General features: G+C 37.9%; 1 protein-coding gene across 50 annotated transcripts in view; it reads left to right on the top strand.

The window, feature by feature from the left end:
* LMO7 (LIM domain 7) overlaps window positions 1–21,358 on the top strand; it is a 222,114-nt gene that overhangs the window by 147,415 nt on the left and 53,341 nt on the right. For all 50 annotated transcript variants that reach the window (XM_063697422.1, XM_063697426.1, XM_063697424.1 and 47 more), the window contains 4 exons: window positions 11,330–11,360; window positions 12,562–12,675; window positions 16,607–16,805; window positions 20,211–20,463. In XM_063697422.1, coding sequence (XP_063553492.1) covers window positions 11,330–11,360; window positions 12,562–12,675; window positions 16,607–16,805; window positions 20,211–20,463 — 597 coding nt within the window. The remainder of the gene's footprint in view (window positions 1–11,329; window positions 11,361–12,561; window positions 12,676–16,606; window positions 16,806–20,210; window positions 20,464–21,358) is intronic.

Below are 21,358 nucleotides of genomic sequence, written 5' to 3' on the forward strand. Positions count from 1 at the left end.
AGACATTTCTGATTTTCATGCCTGGGGCCAGGGAGTGGCAGTGGTATCTAGTGGGTAGAGGTCAGGCATGCCGCTTAACATCCACAATGCATAGTACAGTTTCCCCCCGAAGCAGAGAATTATGAGGTTCAAAATGTTAATATTGCCGAGGTTGAGAAACCTTGGTCTAAAATTATATTATCTCGATTAACCTTTGGCATAAATCAAATTGTGAAAAATTTAGTGTGTTGTATCTTGGGATTGTGCCAGTAAACATGAGATAAAGAGGCTTTTGTGGAGCAGGCAATATTTAGGACTAGAGTGATTTATGACATAAAACTTGAGGGTTTGGAATCTCATTTGGGGAGGGTACTAATTTTCCTCATGGTTGAAAATTAAAATTTTGATTTTACCTCACTTATAGGCAGGGTAGAATAATTTATTTTTAAGTAATATGTAGACTTCTGAATGTGTTGCATGCATACATAGTTTGGCATGCATTATTTTGACCAGGGTTCATATCACACAGCACATTTAATATATATTAAATCACAGCTAAGGAATAGGTGCAGTGATAACTTATAAACAACAATTTACATCAGCTTATGCTTTACAGAGAACTTCCATGTACATCAGAAAGGAAACAAGTATTTATGTGCTAGGCATTTTAAATGTGTTTAATTTCCACAAAACCTAAAGATGGATATTATCTTTATTTTTTAAGATAATAAAATGTAACTTCAGGAAATTGACAGATTTTTCTATTTAATCTTGTACATGCTTGCTTTGTAATCTTGTTTATTTTCAGTTGATAGATATTTGTTTTACAGAAATCTTACTTATAAGGACCCAGCAGTGGTAAAATACAGGAAATGAATACTGTTGATCTCTCAGTATGAGAATTGATGGTATTTCATTTACTTATAAGTCTTTTAAAAAGTGCTTTGGCAATATTTCGTTTGTGAAATTCTGTAGTGTGTTGTATATACAGGATAGTGGAAAATATCTAAATTTTGTCAGAAAAAATGGCAGCGGGGAACTTCTACCATTGTCTTTGGGTGACAGATTTAGGAAAGAAATTATTGGCAACAGGGTTTGAATCAATACTTTGAGAAAAAAATGAGTTATAGTTCAGGATATGATAAAGATAACTTTTTGGGATTAAGAAAGAAGTAATTTATTTTAAAAATATAGTAAGGTAGAAAATATTTGTGATTACCCTCATACTATTAATAAAACAGGGTCTTGGGAAAGCCTATGAATCACATCAAACCTTAATAGTTTTGTAACCTTGGCAAAGTTTCTTAAGCTTTTGGAGTTGCAGTTTCCTAATGTCGAAATCATTGCATTGTTGTGTGGATTAAAGGAGATAATGTAGAATACTCAACATAATGATTGATATAAAGTGATTAATAAAGGCAATTATTACAATTATTATATTACATAATTAAGTATAAAGGAGGACTTAAACAGATCACAACTAGAAAACACTTCATTAATACTAGTGTCCTTAAGATTTTTAAACTGTTCTGCCAAAAAAATAAATTTTTCAAAGTTTAAGTAAAATAGGTCTTTGTTATAGGACTTCTCATAATTTCAATTTGCTAGTATGTGTATTCAAGAGGACAGCATAGAATTAGTACTTTTGAAAATGTTTTGACCTTCAGACCTATTAAAATGTTGCCAGTTTCTCCTGTTTCATGGTACAGTTTGAAAAACACTTGGATGAAAACATATAATCAGGCAACTTTATTTTTATTCCAATATCATGATCCTAAAGACTAAAAGATTTATATTATCAAGTTTTATATTGGTTTTGAGCATGGGATCAAGTCTGGAAGGACACCTGAAATGTCTAGTTTAGTATTCTTTTAAGTTGTATCTTCAGGAATATCAGTGGTTTGGAGAAGATTTTTGTTGATGTTAATACTCATCTCTACTCTTTGTCCTCCTTTGAAGAGAAGTCACTAGTAATTTAGTAATTGTGTGTGCGGCGTGAATGTGTGTGAGATGTAGAGATGGGTAAGAAGATGACCCACTAGTTCATCCTCACCCGTCATCTGCTCCACCTCTCAATAGTACTGTTGGCTCTGCCTAATCTCAACATCATTACATTGTCATATGGGTTAAAGGACACAATGTAGAATAGTCCACATAATGATTGATATAAAGTGTCTCTGTCTTGCTTGCCTGCACTGCAGTGGCCACTCCTGCCACACTGGGTGTCCCTTCTGTTGGTCTTGCTGGTTTCTCCTCTACTTCTTAACCCTTAAGTGTTGGGTTTGTGAGGGTTCAATCCCTGGACCACTTCTCTCTCTACTTATTTTCTTCTTTTTTTTTTTTTTTTGAGATGGAGTCTCGCTCTGTTGCTCAGGCTGGAGTGCAGTGGCGCAATCTTGGCTCATTGCAAGCTCCACCTCCGAAGTTCACGCCACTCTCCTGCCTCAGCCTCCCGAGTAGCTGGGACTACAGGCACCAGCCACCACGCCTGGCTAACTTTTTTTTTTTGTTTGTATTTTTAGTAGAGATGGGGTTTCACCGTGTTAGCCAGGATGGTCTCGATCTCCTGACCTCATGATCTGCCCGCCTCGGCCTCCCAAAGTGCTTGGATTACAGGCATGAGCCACCGCGCCCGGCCTCTCTCTACTTATTTTCTAGGTGATTCCATTCAGTCTTATGAGGTTCTATTTCATCTCTATGCTGACAACTCCACTAATTACATGTCTAGTCTAAGTTTCTACCTCGATCATCTTATTCGAATGTCTAATTACCAATTTACCTACTCAACATTTTTACGTTAAGTGTTTGACACTTAACATGTCTAAAACCAAAGCCTACTATTTTCATTGCTGCAGTTACCTAGCATTATCACCTTTTAAACTGTTTGGAAGATCAGTTTAAAAATCTTAGGGACATAGTATCAGTGAAGTGTTTTCTGGTTGGGATCTGTTTAAGTCCTACTTTATAGTTAATTATGTAATATAATAATTGCCTTTATCAATCACAGGAGAAAAATCATGTGTGAGTTTATTTGCTTGACATCTACTCTCTCCCTCAACACATTTTATATAACCGAATGTCATAACTCCATTTAATAAACAGATCATACATAGTGGATACTAAATTCTGTATTCAGTAGTCACCTTAATATGCACTCTGTTTGTGGTTTACCGTCTAATGGGGAGACACACGTCTCAGTTGTGAAGTTAGCTTTATGTAATAACAAGCATTTTACAAAAAGTGGAAAAGAAGCATTATAAGTCTCTGGTTGAGAGGGTTAGGGATTAAACCCACCTTTCGGCTTCTGCAGCAGCACTCCTCTGCTGTGTTACTTAAGTGGGAATGTGTGCCGGTGTCTTTGAATGCGTGTGTGTGTGGTTTGTTTCTCTTTAAGTGAAACTATGCTATTCTTAGTAGTGTGTGGGAGAGCTGTGAAATTTAATAACAAATTATTTTTAACAAGAGGGTACTTATTCACTTATCAAGATTGGAATAAGCATTATGTTGCTAGGGCAAAGTGTTGAATTTCTAAGTTTTTTTCTCAAATAAATAAGTACAGAAATCGTCAGGTTCATGTATTTGGGTTCACTAATTGTCTCCAGGGATGATCTTATTTTCTCAAGTGTCACTTTAATAGTTTCCACAATGATTATAGCATGTTTGTAGCAATGGCAGATTAAAACCAATGAGTCACACGCCTCTAACGTCACTGGGAGGTTGTCAAATGGAATGCAGCTTCATTTTTAGGAATGAAGGTGGGAGGGAAGGAGGAAGATTCTGTTTCTTTTCTTTTTAATGCAGCTTACTTTTTTTGAGAGAAGGAAAGAAGTGAAGTATTCTAAGAATTCATCTTCAACTTGTTTTATTCACATATCTCTTGTTTGATACAGTGATGAGAGAATGGTGATTGCACTTTTCTCTATTTTAAATAGTGCGATGGATGACCTTCCATTCATAGAACAATAGAACTTCAGTTAGTGGAACAAGAAGCCAGTACCTGATATATTCCTAAATTCCTATTTTGATTCCTAGGTTTTGAAGAGCAATAGCCCCTTCCCTTAGAGACAGTGGTATTAAAAATGATTTTCTCATTATTCTCTTAAAATTTCACTTAGTACATTTAGGGTTTCTTATGACACCTACACTTTTCTCCTGTTTGCAGATAGACTGGCTTGTTGCATATATAAAAATGAGGTCAGGAGTTTGAGACCAGCCTGGCCAACATGGTGAAACCCCATCTCTACTAAAAATGCAAAAAATTAGCCGAGCGTGTTGGCAGGCTAATCCCAGCTACTTGGGAGGCTGAGGCAGGAGAATCACTTGAACCTGGGAGGTGGAGGTTGCAATGAGCCGAGATTGTGCCATTGTACCAGCCTGGGCAAAAAGAGCAAAACTCTGCCTCAAAAAAAAAAAAAAAAAAAAAGCCACTGCTCTGTCCTCAGAAGAACTTCTGCTTTGAATTTTCCCTACTGTCTCCCACTGCCACACATGCCTCCGCTCTTGCCCCAGACATATCTTACATATTTAAACCAGATGCAGTCCATATACTTTTTCTTCCTGTGACTGCTCATGAAATCATGATTCACGGCCTCATTTCTTGATTTTTTTTTAAAGTTGTGAACAGGTGGCCAAGCTGCATAAGCAACAACTGGAGAGCAGAGATTACTTAGTAGCTTGGAGAGGGACCAAGTATCTTGTGAGCCCAGCTCTTCTAATATCGTCCAGTTTCCCAAGAGGCAACTCCCAGGTCAGCTGGTGCCACCCAGGGCAGGGCAGGGCTGGAACTGGCTTTTGAAGGGTGGGGTCTGTAGGAAGAATCCATGCATTGCTCTGGGAAGTGGCCTCAGGAAGTAGAGGCCTGGGGACAGAATCACTCATGAGTTGCAGTTGTTCTGGGCAACAAAGCAAGGCGGATACTTATTCTGGTAGCAGGGTGGAGTTTGAACTGGGCAGTTACCTCTGCTCAAGCCCCTTGAAGAATTTCAGATTCCCTGTTAACCATGGAGGCATGGGCTGGAAGCTGGGTGTGGGGGCAGGTGAGTTCAAACTTCTTACCTTTTCTATTAGGATATGGATAAATCTTCCCCCGGGGATTCTTTGGACAAAAGCATTCCCATTCTGTCAAAAATTCCAGTGTGAGGTTTTTATCATACATGTTTCCCTGTATAATGATTCAGTCAGATAACTGTATTTGATCTTAAACAAGATTGGCTTGGACAGGATAGGGGCTGGGATTTGGGGAGAAGAGATGATTTTGGAGCATAAAGAATTCAACTCCTAGGAGGTTATGTTATTTAGGCAGAGCATGGGGAGATCAGGCCTTCCAACGTTGCAAATGAGAATGCTGGTACCTTGAGAAAGAGAGGTACTAAGACATGTGAGAGGAACACAGAGAAGTGGGATTCTGTGGCAAATTCTATGAAGCTTTACTCCCATGTGGGGAAAAATTTTCTGTCTGTCTTGGCCCTGATCTGCTGAGCTGGTTCTGTGAGTGGCTTTGATAGCTCATATATGAACATTTAAATGCTTGGCTGTTCTTAGCTAGGCCTTTGATGGACTCTGGTATGCAACCATGTGGCCAGTGTGGCTCCAGCTCCCTGCTGTCTGGGCCCACACGCAGACTCCTTAGAGCATAGTATGCTCTAAACATACCCTGGGGAAGGCGGTGCTGGGTGCATATGCATGGGCCCAGAGTTAGCTCCTTGGATAAACAGAAGGTATTTGGAAATATTTTTGATGCAGCCCTAGCCCTAGAACATAATTGGCTGGTGCACTCTGGTAAAACTATAATCTCATCCATTAGCACCTTATTCCAAACCCAATCATAAATGAAGATAGATTTTGGCTGTGTAGGCACATTTTTCCTCAGATTTTGGAAAATTTAAGGGTATTTGGCCAAGGCAGGCCCCGGTAAACCGAGGATGTGTGGGGAGGGCTGGCTTGGGGCCAACATGGAAGTTTGGACAATGCTAATATACCATGCCAGTGTGCTTTGCCCTTGGTTTGACCTTCTAGAAATTATTTCTTATCCTTCTTTAAAGCCTTCCATGGCAAAAGGGCAAGGAAAGTATAACATCGAAGAGTGCCTTGAATTATTCTGCATAGAAATGTCTCTTCTGAGGAAGAAAACTGTGTGTTGGGGGTGGAGGGGGCGGAGTTGACTGTCCTCCAGCCACTGCCCTGTCCCCTAGTAGTTTGGTTGAGATGGATAATTAAGGAATAGCCTTGAATTGTCTCACTTACTTGTCCTGCTTTGATTAAGCATTCTTTAAATCTCTCACTAAAGCCCAGTGAGGCTGGTACTGTTGTTCCAATTTTACAGGTGAGGCTTTGGAGACAGTGAAGTGATGCAATCACGTTCTCACAGCTAGTGAAAGTGGAGCCAGAATTTACACACTGGAGGTCTGAACCCCAAAGTCCCGCACTCAGCCAAGCTTCCTCCTCAGGGAATGACCCGGCCTGGGATCCCTGAAGACCCACAGCATCTATGTAGACTTTTTTACCCCCTGGTCCTTTGGTTAGAAATGATATTTCTTGATTGACTTGGTACTAGTATTTTAAAACCTTTGAGTAAAGAAAAGAGGATCAGACCTAGAGCTTCCTGGTTCTAAGTTAACATAGTAGCAGTTCGGATAAGATGATTACAGCTGCATGAGTCCACTTGAGAGCTTGGGGCTCCCTTGTTCTTACTCTCTGGCAGAAAGCTCAGATGTCCATGATGGGCATATAGTTTCTGGCCCTTTGCCAGAAAGCAAAGGAATTATCAGAGCTATTCCATTAATAGAGTGGAAGATTGTGTCTATGCTGTATTTACTATTTCTTGAATATTAAACATGTAAAAGTTAATGTATGATCCAAGTATAGAGTAAGGGCTATCAACATACCCAAGATAGGTATTTTTTTTTGCAACTATTAATATTTCATATCTACCTTTTTTTTTTTTGGATGGAGTCTCACTCTGTCGCCCAGGCTGGAGTGCAGTGGCATGATCTCGGCTCACTGCAAACTCTGCCTCCTGCATATCTACCCATTTTTAATGCAGATTCGGGTTTCAGTGCAAGTATGGATTCTTTGGGCTCTGTCTTTCAGAGCTCTGTTAGGAAGCTTTTTCATCACATAGGGCACCATGTAAGCTTTGTATTCAGTCCTTTGAAGTTTGTACAAAGCACTTTGGTCTTTGTTTCTGTATCTGTTTTTTGGAGGGATTATTGATTTGGTTCTAAAGAATTCTATTTTATTGCAATTTAAAGATAACAGGTTAGTAAGAAGTATAATTATGAGTATCAATACAATTTGAGTCGAAATTGGACATATTTGAAGTAGGTTAATGCAATTTAATTGTTCTCTGACATTGTATGAGTATTGTCTCCTGAGCTTTTATCATTTCAGGCTTTTTCTTGCTAATTTACATTTCTATGGGTTAAATAAATGTATTTAACCAGAATTTGAGAGCATCTGTTTGCCATGTACTGTGCGAGGCATTTTTAATCAAATATTTTTATGTGCTTGCCAAGTGGTAGACCCTGTCTTAAGGCAGTTGGAATATAGCAGTGAACAAAATCACAAAAGTCCTTTTGGATTCAGGTAGAGGAGAGAAAAAAATGCCTATAGTAGATGGTTATAGATACAAAAATAAAGCACGGATGAGAGATTGGGTGTGTCAGGTGGGCTAGTTGCAGTTCTAAATATTGGGGTCCACTGATGGGCCTTGCCATCACATAGCTTACAGCCTTGTAATAATTCTTTGTTCACAGAGTTGTTGTTCTTTGATCATAGTGTAGAGTAAGGGCTATCAACATACCCAAGATAGGTATTTTTTTGAACTATTAACATTTTATCTGTACCCATTTTTATTGCAGACTTGGGTTTCAGTGCAGGTATGGGTTCTTTGTTCTCTTCTCTCTCCCCTCTCCCCTCTTCTCTTCCTTTTTTTGAGACAGGGTCTCGCTTTGTCGCCCAGCCTGAAGTGCAGTGGTGTGGTCATAGGTCACTGCAGCCTTGAATTCCGGGGTTCAAGAGATCCTTCTGCCCTCAGCCTCCCAAGTAGCTGGAACTATAAGCATGTGCTACTGTGCCTAGCTAATTTTTACATTGTTTAAGAGGCAGGGTCTTGCTGTGTTTTCCAGGCTGATTTTAAGCTTCTGGACTCAAGCGATCTTCCCATCTTGGTGTTTCAAAGTGCTGGGATTACAGGAATGAGCCACTGTGCCTGGCCTGTTTCTTGATGAACACTTCACCATTAGAAGGAAATTTCCTTCTAATCTACTGAAAGAGGGCATTATCCCTACTTTTCCAGAAGGAAACCAAAGCTTTGAGAGTCAAGTAAATTACCAAATGAACACAGTGAGACCCAGATCTGACTCCAAAGCCCAGGCACTTAAACATGGTATCAGACCATGTCAACTTTGGACATATTTGTTGTGGAAAAATTATCCAACTTTGGAGCTAAGGCTGTCTTATATTTCATTCTGAGGTGTCGTGCAGTAAGTTGGCTGGTTCATGGAGTGTGTGTGTGTTACCTGTGTTACTGTGAGCTTCCCCTTCACCATTGCAGTAGTTCTATTTTAAAGGACTTTGGGTTATGCCCTGTGGCCACATGACAGGCAAAGGAGCTGCTTGGTTACCGACTTCCATGCAGTGGAATGCATTTGTATGTGAGAGAGTGAACTGTGTTTACTCCAGCAAATCATTGACTACTTGAATTCCTGGCATTGCATTTCAGAGATAGGACACTAATTTGGCTGGCCTATGTATCATGTCCAAGAGCATGTTATAAATGCTCATATTTAGAAGGGAATGTAAAGTGAGTAAAAGGTAATAATGCGAAGGTCACTGCTTATTGTGTTTATCACAGAATAGGACATCCCTTGTATTTCCAATGATTGTTTTATCATGATAAAAAGTGAAAACAAATGAGTATGTTGGATTAGAAACCTTTTTGAGGACTGTGGAAATGAGGTCAGGGGTTCAAGAGAGCTCTGTTTTTCCTTCTGCCTTGAGTGTGCTTATGATCAAAGTGGGAGGATGTTCAGCCCAGTGCATTCTTTGTCCTGTGCATTGATGTTTCTTTTGTGCTTTGGCTAATTTAATGTTTGACATGTGTATGTTGGTTATTAGTCTAAAAAGGGGCTATATATTTGCAACTCTGCTATTTTTTGTTGTCAGTTTCTAGTGACTTTTCCCACTTACTACTTCTAAGTTAAAGTGCTGGGTTTTTGTTTGTTTGTTTGTTTGTTTGTTTTTTGAGATGGAGTCTTGCTCTTGTCGCCCAGGCTGGAATGCAGTGGCGCAATCTCAGCTCACTGCAACCTCCGCCTCCCGGGTTCAAGCTGTTCTCCTGCCTCAGCCTCCTGAGTAGCTGGGATTACAGATGCCCACCACCACGCCTGGCTAATTTTTGTCCTTTCAGTAGAGACGGGGTTTCCCCTGTTGGCCAGGCTGGTCTTGAACTCCTGACCTTGGGGGATGTGCCCTCCTCAGCCTCCCAAAGTACTGGGATTACAGGCGTGAGCCATTGCACCCGGCCATTGCTGTGGATTTTTATAAGATAATTTTCTTTTTACTCAAGAGTTAAGCTATGGTTTGAGCACATGGGCTGTGGAATTTATTCTACTTGTTTACTTTTTTGAAGGATAATATACAGAAAAGTATACATATTATAAATGTACAACTTAAATACCTTTTGGAAACTGAGCACACCTAAGTAGCCAGCTTCCAGATTGAAGCACAAACAATTGTCATCCTAGTGCCCCATCCTCTTCTAATCTCTTCTGTCATTCTCTTCCCACAAGGGTAACCACTACCCTGACTTCTAACAGCATTTTTTTATTCAGCCTGTCTTTGTACTTTATATGAATGGAATAATACAGCCTGTACTCTTTTGCATTGGGCTTCTTTTTCTTTTCGTTATTTGAGAGGTTGAACTTGTGGTTGAATATAGTTGAAGGTTATTTTCATTGCCATATGATATTTCATTACGTGGATATGCCATAATTTATCTATTATAATGTTAAGGACATCTACGCTGCTTCTAGTTTTTGTTGCGATGAATAGTGCTGTGATAAACATTCTTGTATATAACTTTTTGTTAACATATATAAGCGTTTATGTTGGATGTATACCTAGGAATGGAATTATTAGGTCATAGAATATCAATGTATTTAGCTTGAATAGATATTACCAAGTGACTTAAGAGTTTAAGTAGTTGTATCAATTTACATTTCCATCAGTAGTGTGAGAGTTCATGAATTTCATTGTTGAGATGTTTTTTTGGGAGGTGGGTAAGAGGTGCATGCTGTTCTTAGGTTCATTTCAGTACAAGTTTGTTTTCTGGAAAGGAATGGTCTTAGTTGCCTTGTTAATTCTTTGAAAGCTAAGTTAAAAATTAGTCTCTGTGTACTCACATTCTCTTTTTACTTTTTCTTTGTATATATGAATATATATGTGTTTTATGTTGATGTCTTCTACATGCATATATAGATGTGTGTATATTTTATCTTAAAGTATACTACTGTGCTGTTAGACTGGACAGGCCAATTAGAAGCTTTCTTAATCAGGCTTCTACAAGTCTCTGAATTCACACCGATCCTGCTTAAGTGTCTCTAATGAGGGGAAGTGCTTTCTTTTTAGGATGACCCATCCCTTTGTGAAGTAGCATATTGTTGCTTCTTCAACACTGTGGTGCCATCTGCCTCTTTTTAACTTCTCCCATAAATATCATGCCCTTTCATATGTGAGCAAAAAACCCATGATTCTTATAATACAGTGAAGTTTCTTCAGGCAGAGGTTCATGGCTGTTTTTTAAACTGCCACTTTTCAACATTTGCAGGGTCAAGGTCTCTGAGCAGTTTGCTCTGGGGAACTTGGATGAAAAACCTTATGGATGGTGAAAAAAAAACCCCTCAGTGCAAAAAACCCCTCGCTTTTATTTTTCATTGTGTTTTTAAGGTTTTTTTTCCCCGATTTCCCAGTTCTTTTTTCATGAACACACTGATCCCCCCTCATTGGGTTTAAAACTTGTTTAAGAAAGAAATACAAAAAATACACATAATGTATTTAAAAATTAGACTAAAATGAATAAAATGAAAAAACAGCACTGCTTTTTATAGAAAACTGACAATTATATTAATGAATATCAGTGAATACAGAAAATCAATGCATTATACTTTTGTCAAATCAATGAATATGGAAAAATTCTTCTGATGGAGATAATATGAGCTCTAAGAGATTTGGACTTCCATGTGATATTAATATTCATAGAACTTTAGAATAAAAATGAGTTTTTTTCTAGCTATAATTAATAATTTAAGGTTCACGGATATTACCTAATAGATATTTTCTTTCTTTACAGGCAAGAAGAGACTGACAGGAGAGTGAAAAATGTAAGATACATTTACCTTAATGGAACATTATAAGTGGCTTTCACTTTCATGTTCTGTAAGAAGGCAGTGAATCTAAAAGTATACTCTACATCTCTTTTCTAATTAATTTTTTGCTACAAACCAATCAGTTACAAACAGTAAATATGTTTAAATATATGCATTACAATATATGGTTAGGTTGTTCAGCTCCCACTTATAAGGGAGAACGTGTCGTATTTGGTTTTCTGTTCCTGCATTAGTTTGCTGAGGATAATGGCTTCCGGCTCTGACCATGTCCCTGCAAAGGACATGATCTTGTTTCTTTTAATGGCTGCATAGTATTCTAGAGCTGAACAATGAGAACGCATGGACACAGGGAGGGGAACAACACACATTGGGGCCTGTCAGGTGATGGAGGGAAGGAGAGCCTCAGGTTAAATAGCTAATGCATGTGGGACTTAATAGCCAGGTGATGCGTTGATAGGGGCAGCAAACCACAATGGCACACGTTTACCTACATAACAAACCTGCACATCCTGCACATATATCCCAGAACTTAAAATTAAATTTAAAAACATATTGTTAGAGTGGTATAAGAGGATAGGTTAGATTTAGGAAGCTGTTTGTTATGTGTTAGTAATACGCTAAAGGCAAGTAAACACATTTTAAGATTTTTATGGGAGTAAATAGGAAACTACCAATTTAGACTTTAAGGAAAAGCACTGACTGTTTAAGGACTCTGGGTAATTCATCAATGTAGACTCATATGACTTACAATATTTTATGGAAATTACAAGAATATCTAAAAATGTTGCAGCTTTATTAAAAAGTTTAACATCCTTATTAAGGAAGCTGAGAATTATTGATGTTTAGGTGATCATTCTGTAAGTTCGATGAAAAAATATTGATTGCTTTAAAAGTTTCATTTGTGTTTTCTCTTATTTTTTTCCCTCTTCATATATACTAGTAGAGTATATGAATGACTACCTTTTGGAGTCTGGACTTTTGGTCTAAGAACTTGATCAGAGACAGGAAAATTTAGCAAGAAAAATTAAGATTTTTAATGACTTTTACCTTTCCCATAAACTTAAAAGAAAGTCTCCTTTTCACTTACGGAGTAATATGTGCTATCATTTATCTACAGTACTCACCTATATTTGAGCTTGCAGTTGGTTGCTAATCGACTGATCTTGTTGTTCATGGATTTTTTTTTTTTTTTAAGGTTTTGATAACATTGTACTGGCTGGGAAGAAAAGCACAAAGCAACCCGTACTATAATGGTCCCCATCTTAATTTGAAAGCGTTTGAGAATCTTTTAGGACAAGCACTGACAAAGGTAAGTAAACTACATCTGTGTGAGATTACTGCTGTAATACAGTATCACTGCTTTCCCTTCCTCCTCTCTTCTTTTTCTTCTCCTTCTCCTCTATAACAAATATGGCAACTCCGACTCTCTTTGTCCCACTCTCAATTGGGCTGAGTAAAGAGGAATGTTACTCATTTACTGGCTTTATATGCCACCACCAAGGAGTCAGTTGGGTCTATTCCAGAGCAATTTCCAAGGTAGAGAGACTTGCTTACCTTTTAATTCTACATAATTTGATGACACATGCATTGGCTTCCTTCCTTACACACTTTATGTAGCTTAAGTATTGCTATACTCATTGTAAACTCAACCTGTAGTAGAGAGATGCTTCCTGGACTGTTTACACCCATGGAATTTACTCAATTTCTTTGTAGTAATATGTTCTTGTCATAGATGATAGTCTTTAATGCCCACACTTTCATATCCCCACAATTCTACCATGCTGCCTCTGTTTCCTAAAGAGTAGGACATGGTGTTAACTGGAACTTGATGTAAGGTTTTTAATTTAGAATCTTTTGTTTTATACACATTTCTAGTCATTCATATTTTGGAATCAATGTGACAGCCTTTTGAATGCTTGAGGATCATTTGCAGACAGCCAAGTGCCAGGACTGACCGTAGTTCTGCCAAATCTTCATTTATAAGATCCACATGGGAAAAACGAATTTCTCTGGGTAGGGATATTTATTCAGGGAAATTTGTAGGACTCAGAAGAGCCCTTTTGTGTAGTCACAATGGTGTTTCATCATCTAATTAGTAGTCATTGTTTCGTGGGTTTCTCTAATGGTTAAATGATACCACACCAGTAAGGCATTTAGCATTAGCCTCTAGCACATTGTAAGGTTGCAATAAATATTAGTTGCTGTGATTGGAAGAAATTTTAGGCCAGGATGAACATGATAACCTTGGCTTGCACCTACCCTGATCTTTAAATAATTTTGCCTGAGCCCAGCCACATGTATTATAGCAAGAGGTGGGATTATAGAGCCTAGAAGATACAGGTATTCCTGTTCACCTCCAAAATGTAAGGAGTCAATAATGCTGTATTCAAATTCCTTGAATAAGTTAATTCAGGAAATAGCTGAGATATTAACATGCATACACATAGTACTAAGTGTTAGGAAAACACTCATGAGAGACTACGTAACCTCATAAAGCACAATTGTCTAAGATAGGTGAGCATATTGGTCACTGCAATGAAGAATGGTGAGGCTTTAGTGGAGGAATTTCAGGGGGCTTTGAGCACAGGGAGAGCCTTGATTTACAGTTATTTCAGCTAATAAAACTTTTGATTAAAACCTATGTGGGGGGCTGGGCACAGTGGCTCATGCTTGTAATCCCAGCACTTTGGGAGGCTGAGGCAGGCGGATCACCTGAAGTTGGGAGTTCGAGACCAGCCTGACCAACATGGAGAAACCCCATCTCTACTAAAAATACAAAATTAGCTGGGTGTGGTGATACATGCCTGTAATCCCAGCTACTCGGGAGGCTGAGGCAGGAGAATCGCTTGAACCTGGGAGGCAGAGGTTGCGGTGAGCCAAGCCTGGGCAACAAGAGCAAAACTCCGTCTCAAAAACAAACAAACAAAAAACCATGTGGGACTTTGGCTTATGTACTAGGGCTGTCTTTGTAGCCTGTGGTCGTTTTAATGACAGTCTGACTCAGGTTGAATAATCCTAGTACAGTGTCTATGCCAGGAATGCTTTATCAAAGGCTGTTTCCTGTTACCAGTTTCAAAACCAGAGGAGGTAGATGAAGACCTTATGGTGTATAAAACTAAGGTTGTGGCTCCATTCCATTATAATAAAGTGGGGGTAGCTGTTAGAGGTATGTGACTATATCACATGTTTTGTATCAGTTCTATTAAAATCAAAACCAATGTGTTCATCAGGCATTTCCCATTTAACCAGATAATGCTTAAAAGCTAACATAAAATACCAATTAAACAATCGTTGGTGGAAGTTGTAGCACCTCAGTCAGTCATCTTGGAAGTTGGAGGTGACTCATTTTAATTGACTTGTCAGCGTGCCTCCTTAAAAGCCAGGCACCAGGGCCAAAGGTTATTTTATAACTGAAGTGGCTGTCATCAATAACTTTAACATTTATGAGGTCAAAAATCCATATTGAGTGTTGAACTCTAAGGCCTTAACAAATACGTGTTTGAGAAACCTGACAGATCTAAACACTTAAATTTAAAAAAATCTTTCTGTATTTTGAGAAGCATTTTGGCAGCACCAGCGCTAGGCTTGGCTTCCCCATCTGCTTGGAAGTAGCAGGATGTAAGGTAGGCACTTGCATCTTCATGACAGGATGTCAACTCTTAATGCCAGGGTGTCGGCATCTAAAGCACATGAAATCTCCTTGAAATCTACTAGACTTTATTGGTGCTCCAGACACTTGTCAAACAATTGAATCATGAATTGATGGTATTAGATCAAAAGTATGCCTGAGACAGCTGCTAATTATTCACTGCAAACTCTTCAGCTTTTTCATATGTTGAAAATATTTATAATTAAAAGTTGAAAGAAGAGTACAACAAATACCCAGATATGCACCATCTGGTTCAATTATTACAATTTTCCATACTGGCTTTATCTACATATGTGTTTATCCATCCATCTATGTTTTTACTTAACCATTTTAATATAAACTGCAGATGTATTTCTCCCCCAAATACTCAGTATGCATCTCCTAAGAATATGAATATTCTTCTATGTAGCTACAGTGTTTATTATACTTAAGAAAATTCAGATATTCCCCATTATCTAATATTCAGTTGACATTAAAACTTTCATACTTGTCTCCAGCTACTTTTCATAGCACTTTTTATTTTGAATCATGACTTAATCAAGGTTCACATATGTTTGATTGTTAGTAATTACTAGGTTCTTTAAATTGTCTCTGTATTAGTAAGCTCATCTGAAAGTAACATTTCTGGTTTTTACTATGACAAAATTATCTTCACCATATTAAAAAATTGTAGTTACTAGATATTCATGATTACTATAAGTCAGGACTACACCATGGGCTTCGTAAATTTTACTCACATCCTAATGTTTAAAAAGCCAGGTTATATTTTGTCACTAACATTCACAGAAGAATGTTAGTTAAAAGTGCTTATCTTGAGTAAGTTCTATATAATTCACAAACCTACAGTTAACATCATTTGTGATGTTCCTGTGTGTCCTTTATATGAGCCAAACAAATATTTTATTTAGGTCCATAGAAAATAAGTTATATATGTCAGCAAACAAGTATGCTTCCCTTGATTCAACAAGAAGGATAAGCCAGCTGCCAGGACCTTAGAACTAGGTTGTGTAGTTAGTAAAAGTAAATGAATTCTGTGAAATTTATGCCCACTTGCTCCTTTTTATTTTTCTGGGGGGAGAGTTAACTAACTTCAGTTGTTAAGGTTTTATGTTATATAAGCCATCACAAATATTTCCTGGAGATAGAGTGAATATAATCTTGCTGATTTATCTCCTTTTGGATGACTAAGTTAAGGTTAATTTTTCTTTTTGACTCTTTTCACATTTATTGCTAGAGAACTGTAATAACTGAGTTTAGCATTTCAATGTTACTCTATGAACTTTCATTAAACTAGTAATTTTCCTTATTTTTAAATAGAACATATGTACTAGTTTATTAAATAATATTGAATATCTCCTTATTATGACTTTGAATATTGAGTACCTCCTTATTGTATCAGTTGTGGGGAAACAATTACAAATTTATTTTCCATTTTTCATCAGCTTTTTTCTGTGTCCGACAGAGAAACCTCATGCCTTACATGTCAAATAAAACCCAACTTAAATTAGGCAAACAAGCAAGTAATAACCGATTGATTATATTTTTTGGAAGTTTATTTAACTTACTATTCTTTAAAAAACGTTTTCTTTAGGCACTCGAAGACTCCAGCTTCCTGAAAAGAAGTGGCAGGGACAGTGGCTACGGTGACGTCTGGTGTCCCGAACGTGGAGAATTTCTTGCTCCTCCAAGGCACCATAAGAGAGAAGATTCCTTTGAAAGCTTGGACTCATTGGGCTCAAGGTCACTGACAAGCTGCTCCTCTGATACCACGTTGAGAGGGGGGCGTGAAGGTGTGTTGTGTTTTGGCTGTCAGTTTATTTGTTCGCATATTAAGGGAGAACTGGGAACAGGAAAGAATAGAAAAATGGAGCAAAAACTAGGCAAAAATTTCACTTAGAAGTGGATTTTCATAGAGACTGGAGTATAATTGGGGGTTTTGTTATTTTTTTCTCCTTCATGATGGTGATAGTTTCATTTTTGAAAAATTTCATTTCTGGAAAGGACTGGGAGGTGACAGTTAATTGTGGCCTGTTTTATCAGTGATAATCTATCCTGGCTCTTCTCTCTCCAGATTCAGGCTTAATTTGTGTTCAAGAGTTCTATAAACTGATATATCTAAACATAGAAAGGAATATAAGATTCTGCAAAAAAAAAAAAATCTCTTCTAGTTTCTGAGTAACTTTCATCCTTGGCTTTTTTCAAAAGATTAAAAAAACTCTCTTAAGCAAAAAAAGAAAAATATTTTTACAATTATTTCTATAGATGAGAAGAAATGATTGCTACCTATCATGATAGAATATTATGTTAAACTTTGTAGATTGAGTAATATACCACCACCTAACATGCAGGTAGGAATCCTCTTTTGGTCCTTTCAGAGTCAGAGCTAACCCAGGACAGAGCAAGTGTGAAAGGAACATGTTAGAGACATTCTGTTGCGGGAAGGAACCTTCTTTCAAAATCCCAAGCTTATGGTCAGTTCAGTTATTTCAATGCACATCTTATTCCTGTGGCTACTGGGTATAGCGTCAGCAACTTCTGAGTGTACATCTCCAGCTATTCAGATTTGACTAGATTGAAATCACAAGTAAAGTTTTTTTTTTTTTGAAATATTTCTGTGCTTCTATCGACATCAACGTGAAAACATTGAGTTCTGGCTGTGATTTGTGCTTGATTGTTAGGGATTTTACATTGCTTGTGTATTTGGAATATTACTTTTCTATTTCTAGATATTTTTCCTAGCATATCTATGACAAAAATGTCAAAAATCAGCAAACTTAAAATAATTGTACAGCGAACACACATGTATTCGCTGCCTAATTCCACCATGATGTTTTACTATGCATGCTTTATCTTATACTCGTCTCTCTCTCCTCTCTCTTTCTCTTTCTCCCTCCCTCCTTTCTCTATTATAATTTAATCATCTTATTTTTTGAGGCATTTCAGAATATATCACACTTGTCCTAAATACTTCAGTATGAACATCATTAACTAGAATTTATTCTTTGTTTTACTTCTGATGTGAAACTTATATAAATACAACATGCTATGAATTTGTTTTCCAAAATACCAATCAACAATTTATTAAGCATGGTAACAAAAAACCTGAAGCCTTTATCTTTTAGAGTAGTAGTTTTTAAAAATAAAAAATGTGAAACGCTATTTAAGCATTAACCTTTATAATTACTGCCACACGTATTGGCTGTTTGCTGTCAAGGTGTGACATTTTCATAGCCCAGATGACGATTCCAATACGTTTAAGGAAATGAATCTGAGTATGTGATTCATCTGAGTGGTTAAAGCTGTAAAAGCACAGGCTGAAATTCTGAACCCGCTGTATTTCTTTTCCCTTACTGAAGAACCTACTCCATGTAATGATGGAATTTATAACTAGTCAAGGAATAAAAGGGGAAGAGATGGAGGGCATGTGGGAATATGCAGGCTTCAGTCAGTTCAGATGCAGTGGCCCACCCAGCGGTGTGGAATCTAAGTCGTCTTCTCAGATCCTTGTTGGAATGGGCATCTGTCCATGTAACCAAAAGCAGAAGGCCACTGTCACATCCCTTTCTGATCTTGGAAATGGGGCTGCAGACCTTGTTTAAAGAGTGCGTTAAGTGAAGCCTTGGAAATTACAACTAAGCGGGGAAAAAAAGCCTGGGATGGAGGCACCAGGCCGATAAAGCTCTTTTGTGACCAGTGTGTTAAAATTCTACTGCTACTCTCTAGATTGTAGTCCTAAATTGATGAGCACTATAATGTAGGGTAATATTTTTAGGATAACAGAATTGCAATGTCACATTCTCTAGTTTTACATGAAAACTCATATCAAGAATGATACTTTGGGGGAAAAATTCTCTGCAGGACACCATACTGGGCTAAAAAATACTTTTTCTTAAAAGTTAAAAAGTAAAATAGTCTCTTTATGACTTTAAAATTCCACATGTATGGATTTTGGCAGGAGTAATTGATATACTTATTGGAAATGAGAGATAAATGTCTGATTTTTTAGAAGGTGGTAAAAAGAAAGCACCAGTTTATTGACTACTACTCCTCATGGTTATAGCTGCGTTTACTTTCCCTCTTTTGCCAAGACTCTACTCTCCTTTTACTCTGTCCCTGTCTCATAGCTGTATGTTAAGAGACTTCCTGTAGACTGTTCTCAGTGTTATTTACTGTAGCTTCCTGCCAGGCAGGAGGGAGGGGAAGAGACTGCATTTAACTCAGGTTAACCCTGCAGGTGCTCTGCCTGCTGAGAGCTTGTAGCTGTCAGGCACTGTGCACAGCCAGGCCTGGAGAGAACCCTGGTGAGAAGCAAGTAACATTTCCAAACCTTTACAAATGCACAGGAGGCAGGAAGAGAAGGGTGGGAAAGAGAGACAGCTTGGCTTGGATCTGTAGTGTTGTTCTCCCCCCTTTTCTTCCTTTGTCTTTAAAAGAGTAGATTCATTCTTCTTCTTTTAGGAAAGCAGATTACTATTTGTATCTATCTGACCTTGAGGAGTATCAAAGGGTGTTCTTTTGAATTTGTGTTTAAATGATTTTGAATCATAATACAGCGTTCCCAATATAATTTCCATGGCCACTCTGAAGAAACTGTGAGTTCTGTGCTCTCATTTGGGCATAAGACTTCAGATGCCTTTGGAACTTTAGAAGTCATCCAGTCCAACCTCATATCTAATGTGTGATTCTGGTTTATAGAATCTATCCAGACCCTTTACAAGCTTGTTTTTTTTTTCTTCTCTTTCTACATCCTTCCTGATCTCTCTCCTCACATATATTATAGATAGCTGCATGCCTTATTTTAAATTACTGAGTTCTCCCAGAATTATTTTTGCATGTTGTTTTAAGTATCTGTGACTCCATTGCTAGATTTTATTTCTATGTATTACACCAACAAATCTTATGGAAAATCATGGAGGAAGAGATTGAGAAAAAAAGGGGCTCACTAGTAAAATAGGACTTTTTCTTCTTAGAGCCTACAGCAGCAAAAGAATGTACTGCATGTGCCTCCAGTATGCAAAGCAAGTTCCTCCTAATGGATCTTATCACAACTTCGTGACAAATTTCTAAAAATATTCCCTGCAGTTAGCAGTGGCAGCACTGGGTTTCTAAGGGAAAGACAAAGCAGGCGCTCTGTGTGGGTTTCAGTTAGGCGAATAATCTGGAGAGTAAAGCAAATTCTTGTGCCTTCTTTATAGGTTTTGAAAGTGACACAGATTCGGAATTTACATTCAAGATGCAGGATTATAATAAAGATGATATGTCGTATCGAAGGATTTCGGCTGTTGAGCCAAAGACTGCGTTACCCTTCAATCGTTTTTTACCCAACAAAAGTAGACAGCCATCCTATGTACCAGCACCTCTGAGGAAGAAAAAGCCAGACAAACATGAGGATAACAGAAGAAGTTGGGCAAGCCCGGTTTATACAGAAGCAGATGGAACATTTTCAAGGTACTGAGATGGGTGTGATTATTGAGTTTCGTATGCTTTTCGAATATGGTGGGATGTTAAATGTGGTAAAAAGAATGGCTCTTAAATGTGTTTCATAGATCATATATTAAGCTTGACTAGTGAGAATATTTTTCATCCCTCTATTTTTAGTTATACATATCTTGAAGCCATTTCTTCTGTTTTAGAATGTCAGCATATGATTTGCTAGGTCTTTTTTTAGATGCATGACTTCAGTTTATTGGTATTTTTCAGCTTACCAGATAATTTATATTGTTCATGATGAGCCCTGCCATGTAATGTTTTTCCTTTTTTGATTGATCTTAGTGGACATGAAAAGAATCCTTTAATTTCTCAGCAAATTAGCAGAACAGAGTGTGGTTTTGCAAATCCAGCTTCCTCTCATGGGGAGGCGTACGGTTTTGAAAGTGGTTCGGACTCTGAGGATGAACGAAGGTTTCCTGACATAGTTTTGGATGACTTAGCCAACCGTAGATTCCAAGTGAAAAAGAGGCCCCAGAATTTCATCTCGAAAATCACCTCTCCTAATTCTTGTCCGCAAATATTTTCTCCTGCTGATATGTTTGCCATGGGGCTATATGGACTGACGAGGTCAGAAATACTTGTCCTGGATCTGGCTGTCTATTATGCTGCTGATTTTAATTCAGAAAGTAACACCCCAAATTGTTTGTTATGTGCCTCTTCCTTTTAACACAGCTTCTAATGAAGTATCTTTGGCCCGTGTGTATCTAGCTATCCTTGAGTTAAAATGAGATGCTGTTATAATAACTTTATCCTAGGAGCTGTGGTGGTGATGAGAATGGAAACTAATTTGCTTTGTTCGCAGTGGTGTAAACTTTGTGAACCAGAAAGCATGCCATTTGTGTTCTGTGTCACA

This window comes from Gorilla gorilla, chromosome 14 (assembly GCF_029281585.2).
Source record: "Gorilla gorilla gorilla isolate KB3781 chromosome 14, NHGRI_mGorGor1-v2.1_pri, whole genome shotgun sequence".
In the NCBI taxonomy this organism is placed as follows: domain Eukaryota; kingdom Metazoa; phylum Chordata; class Mammalia; order Primates; family Hominidae; genus Gorilla; species Gorilla gorilla.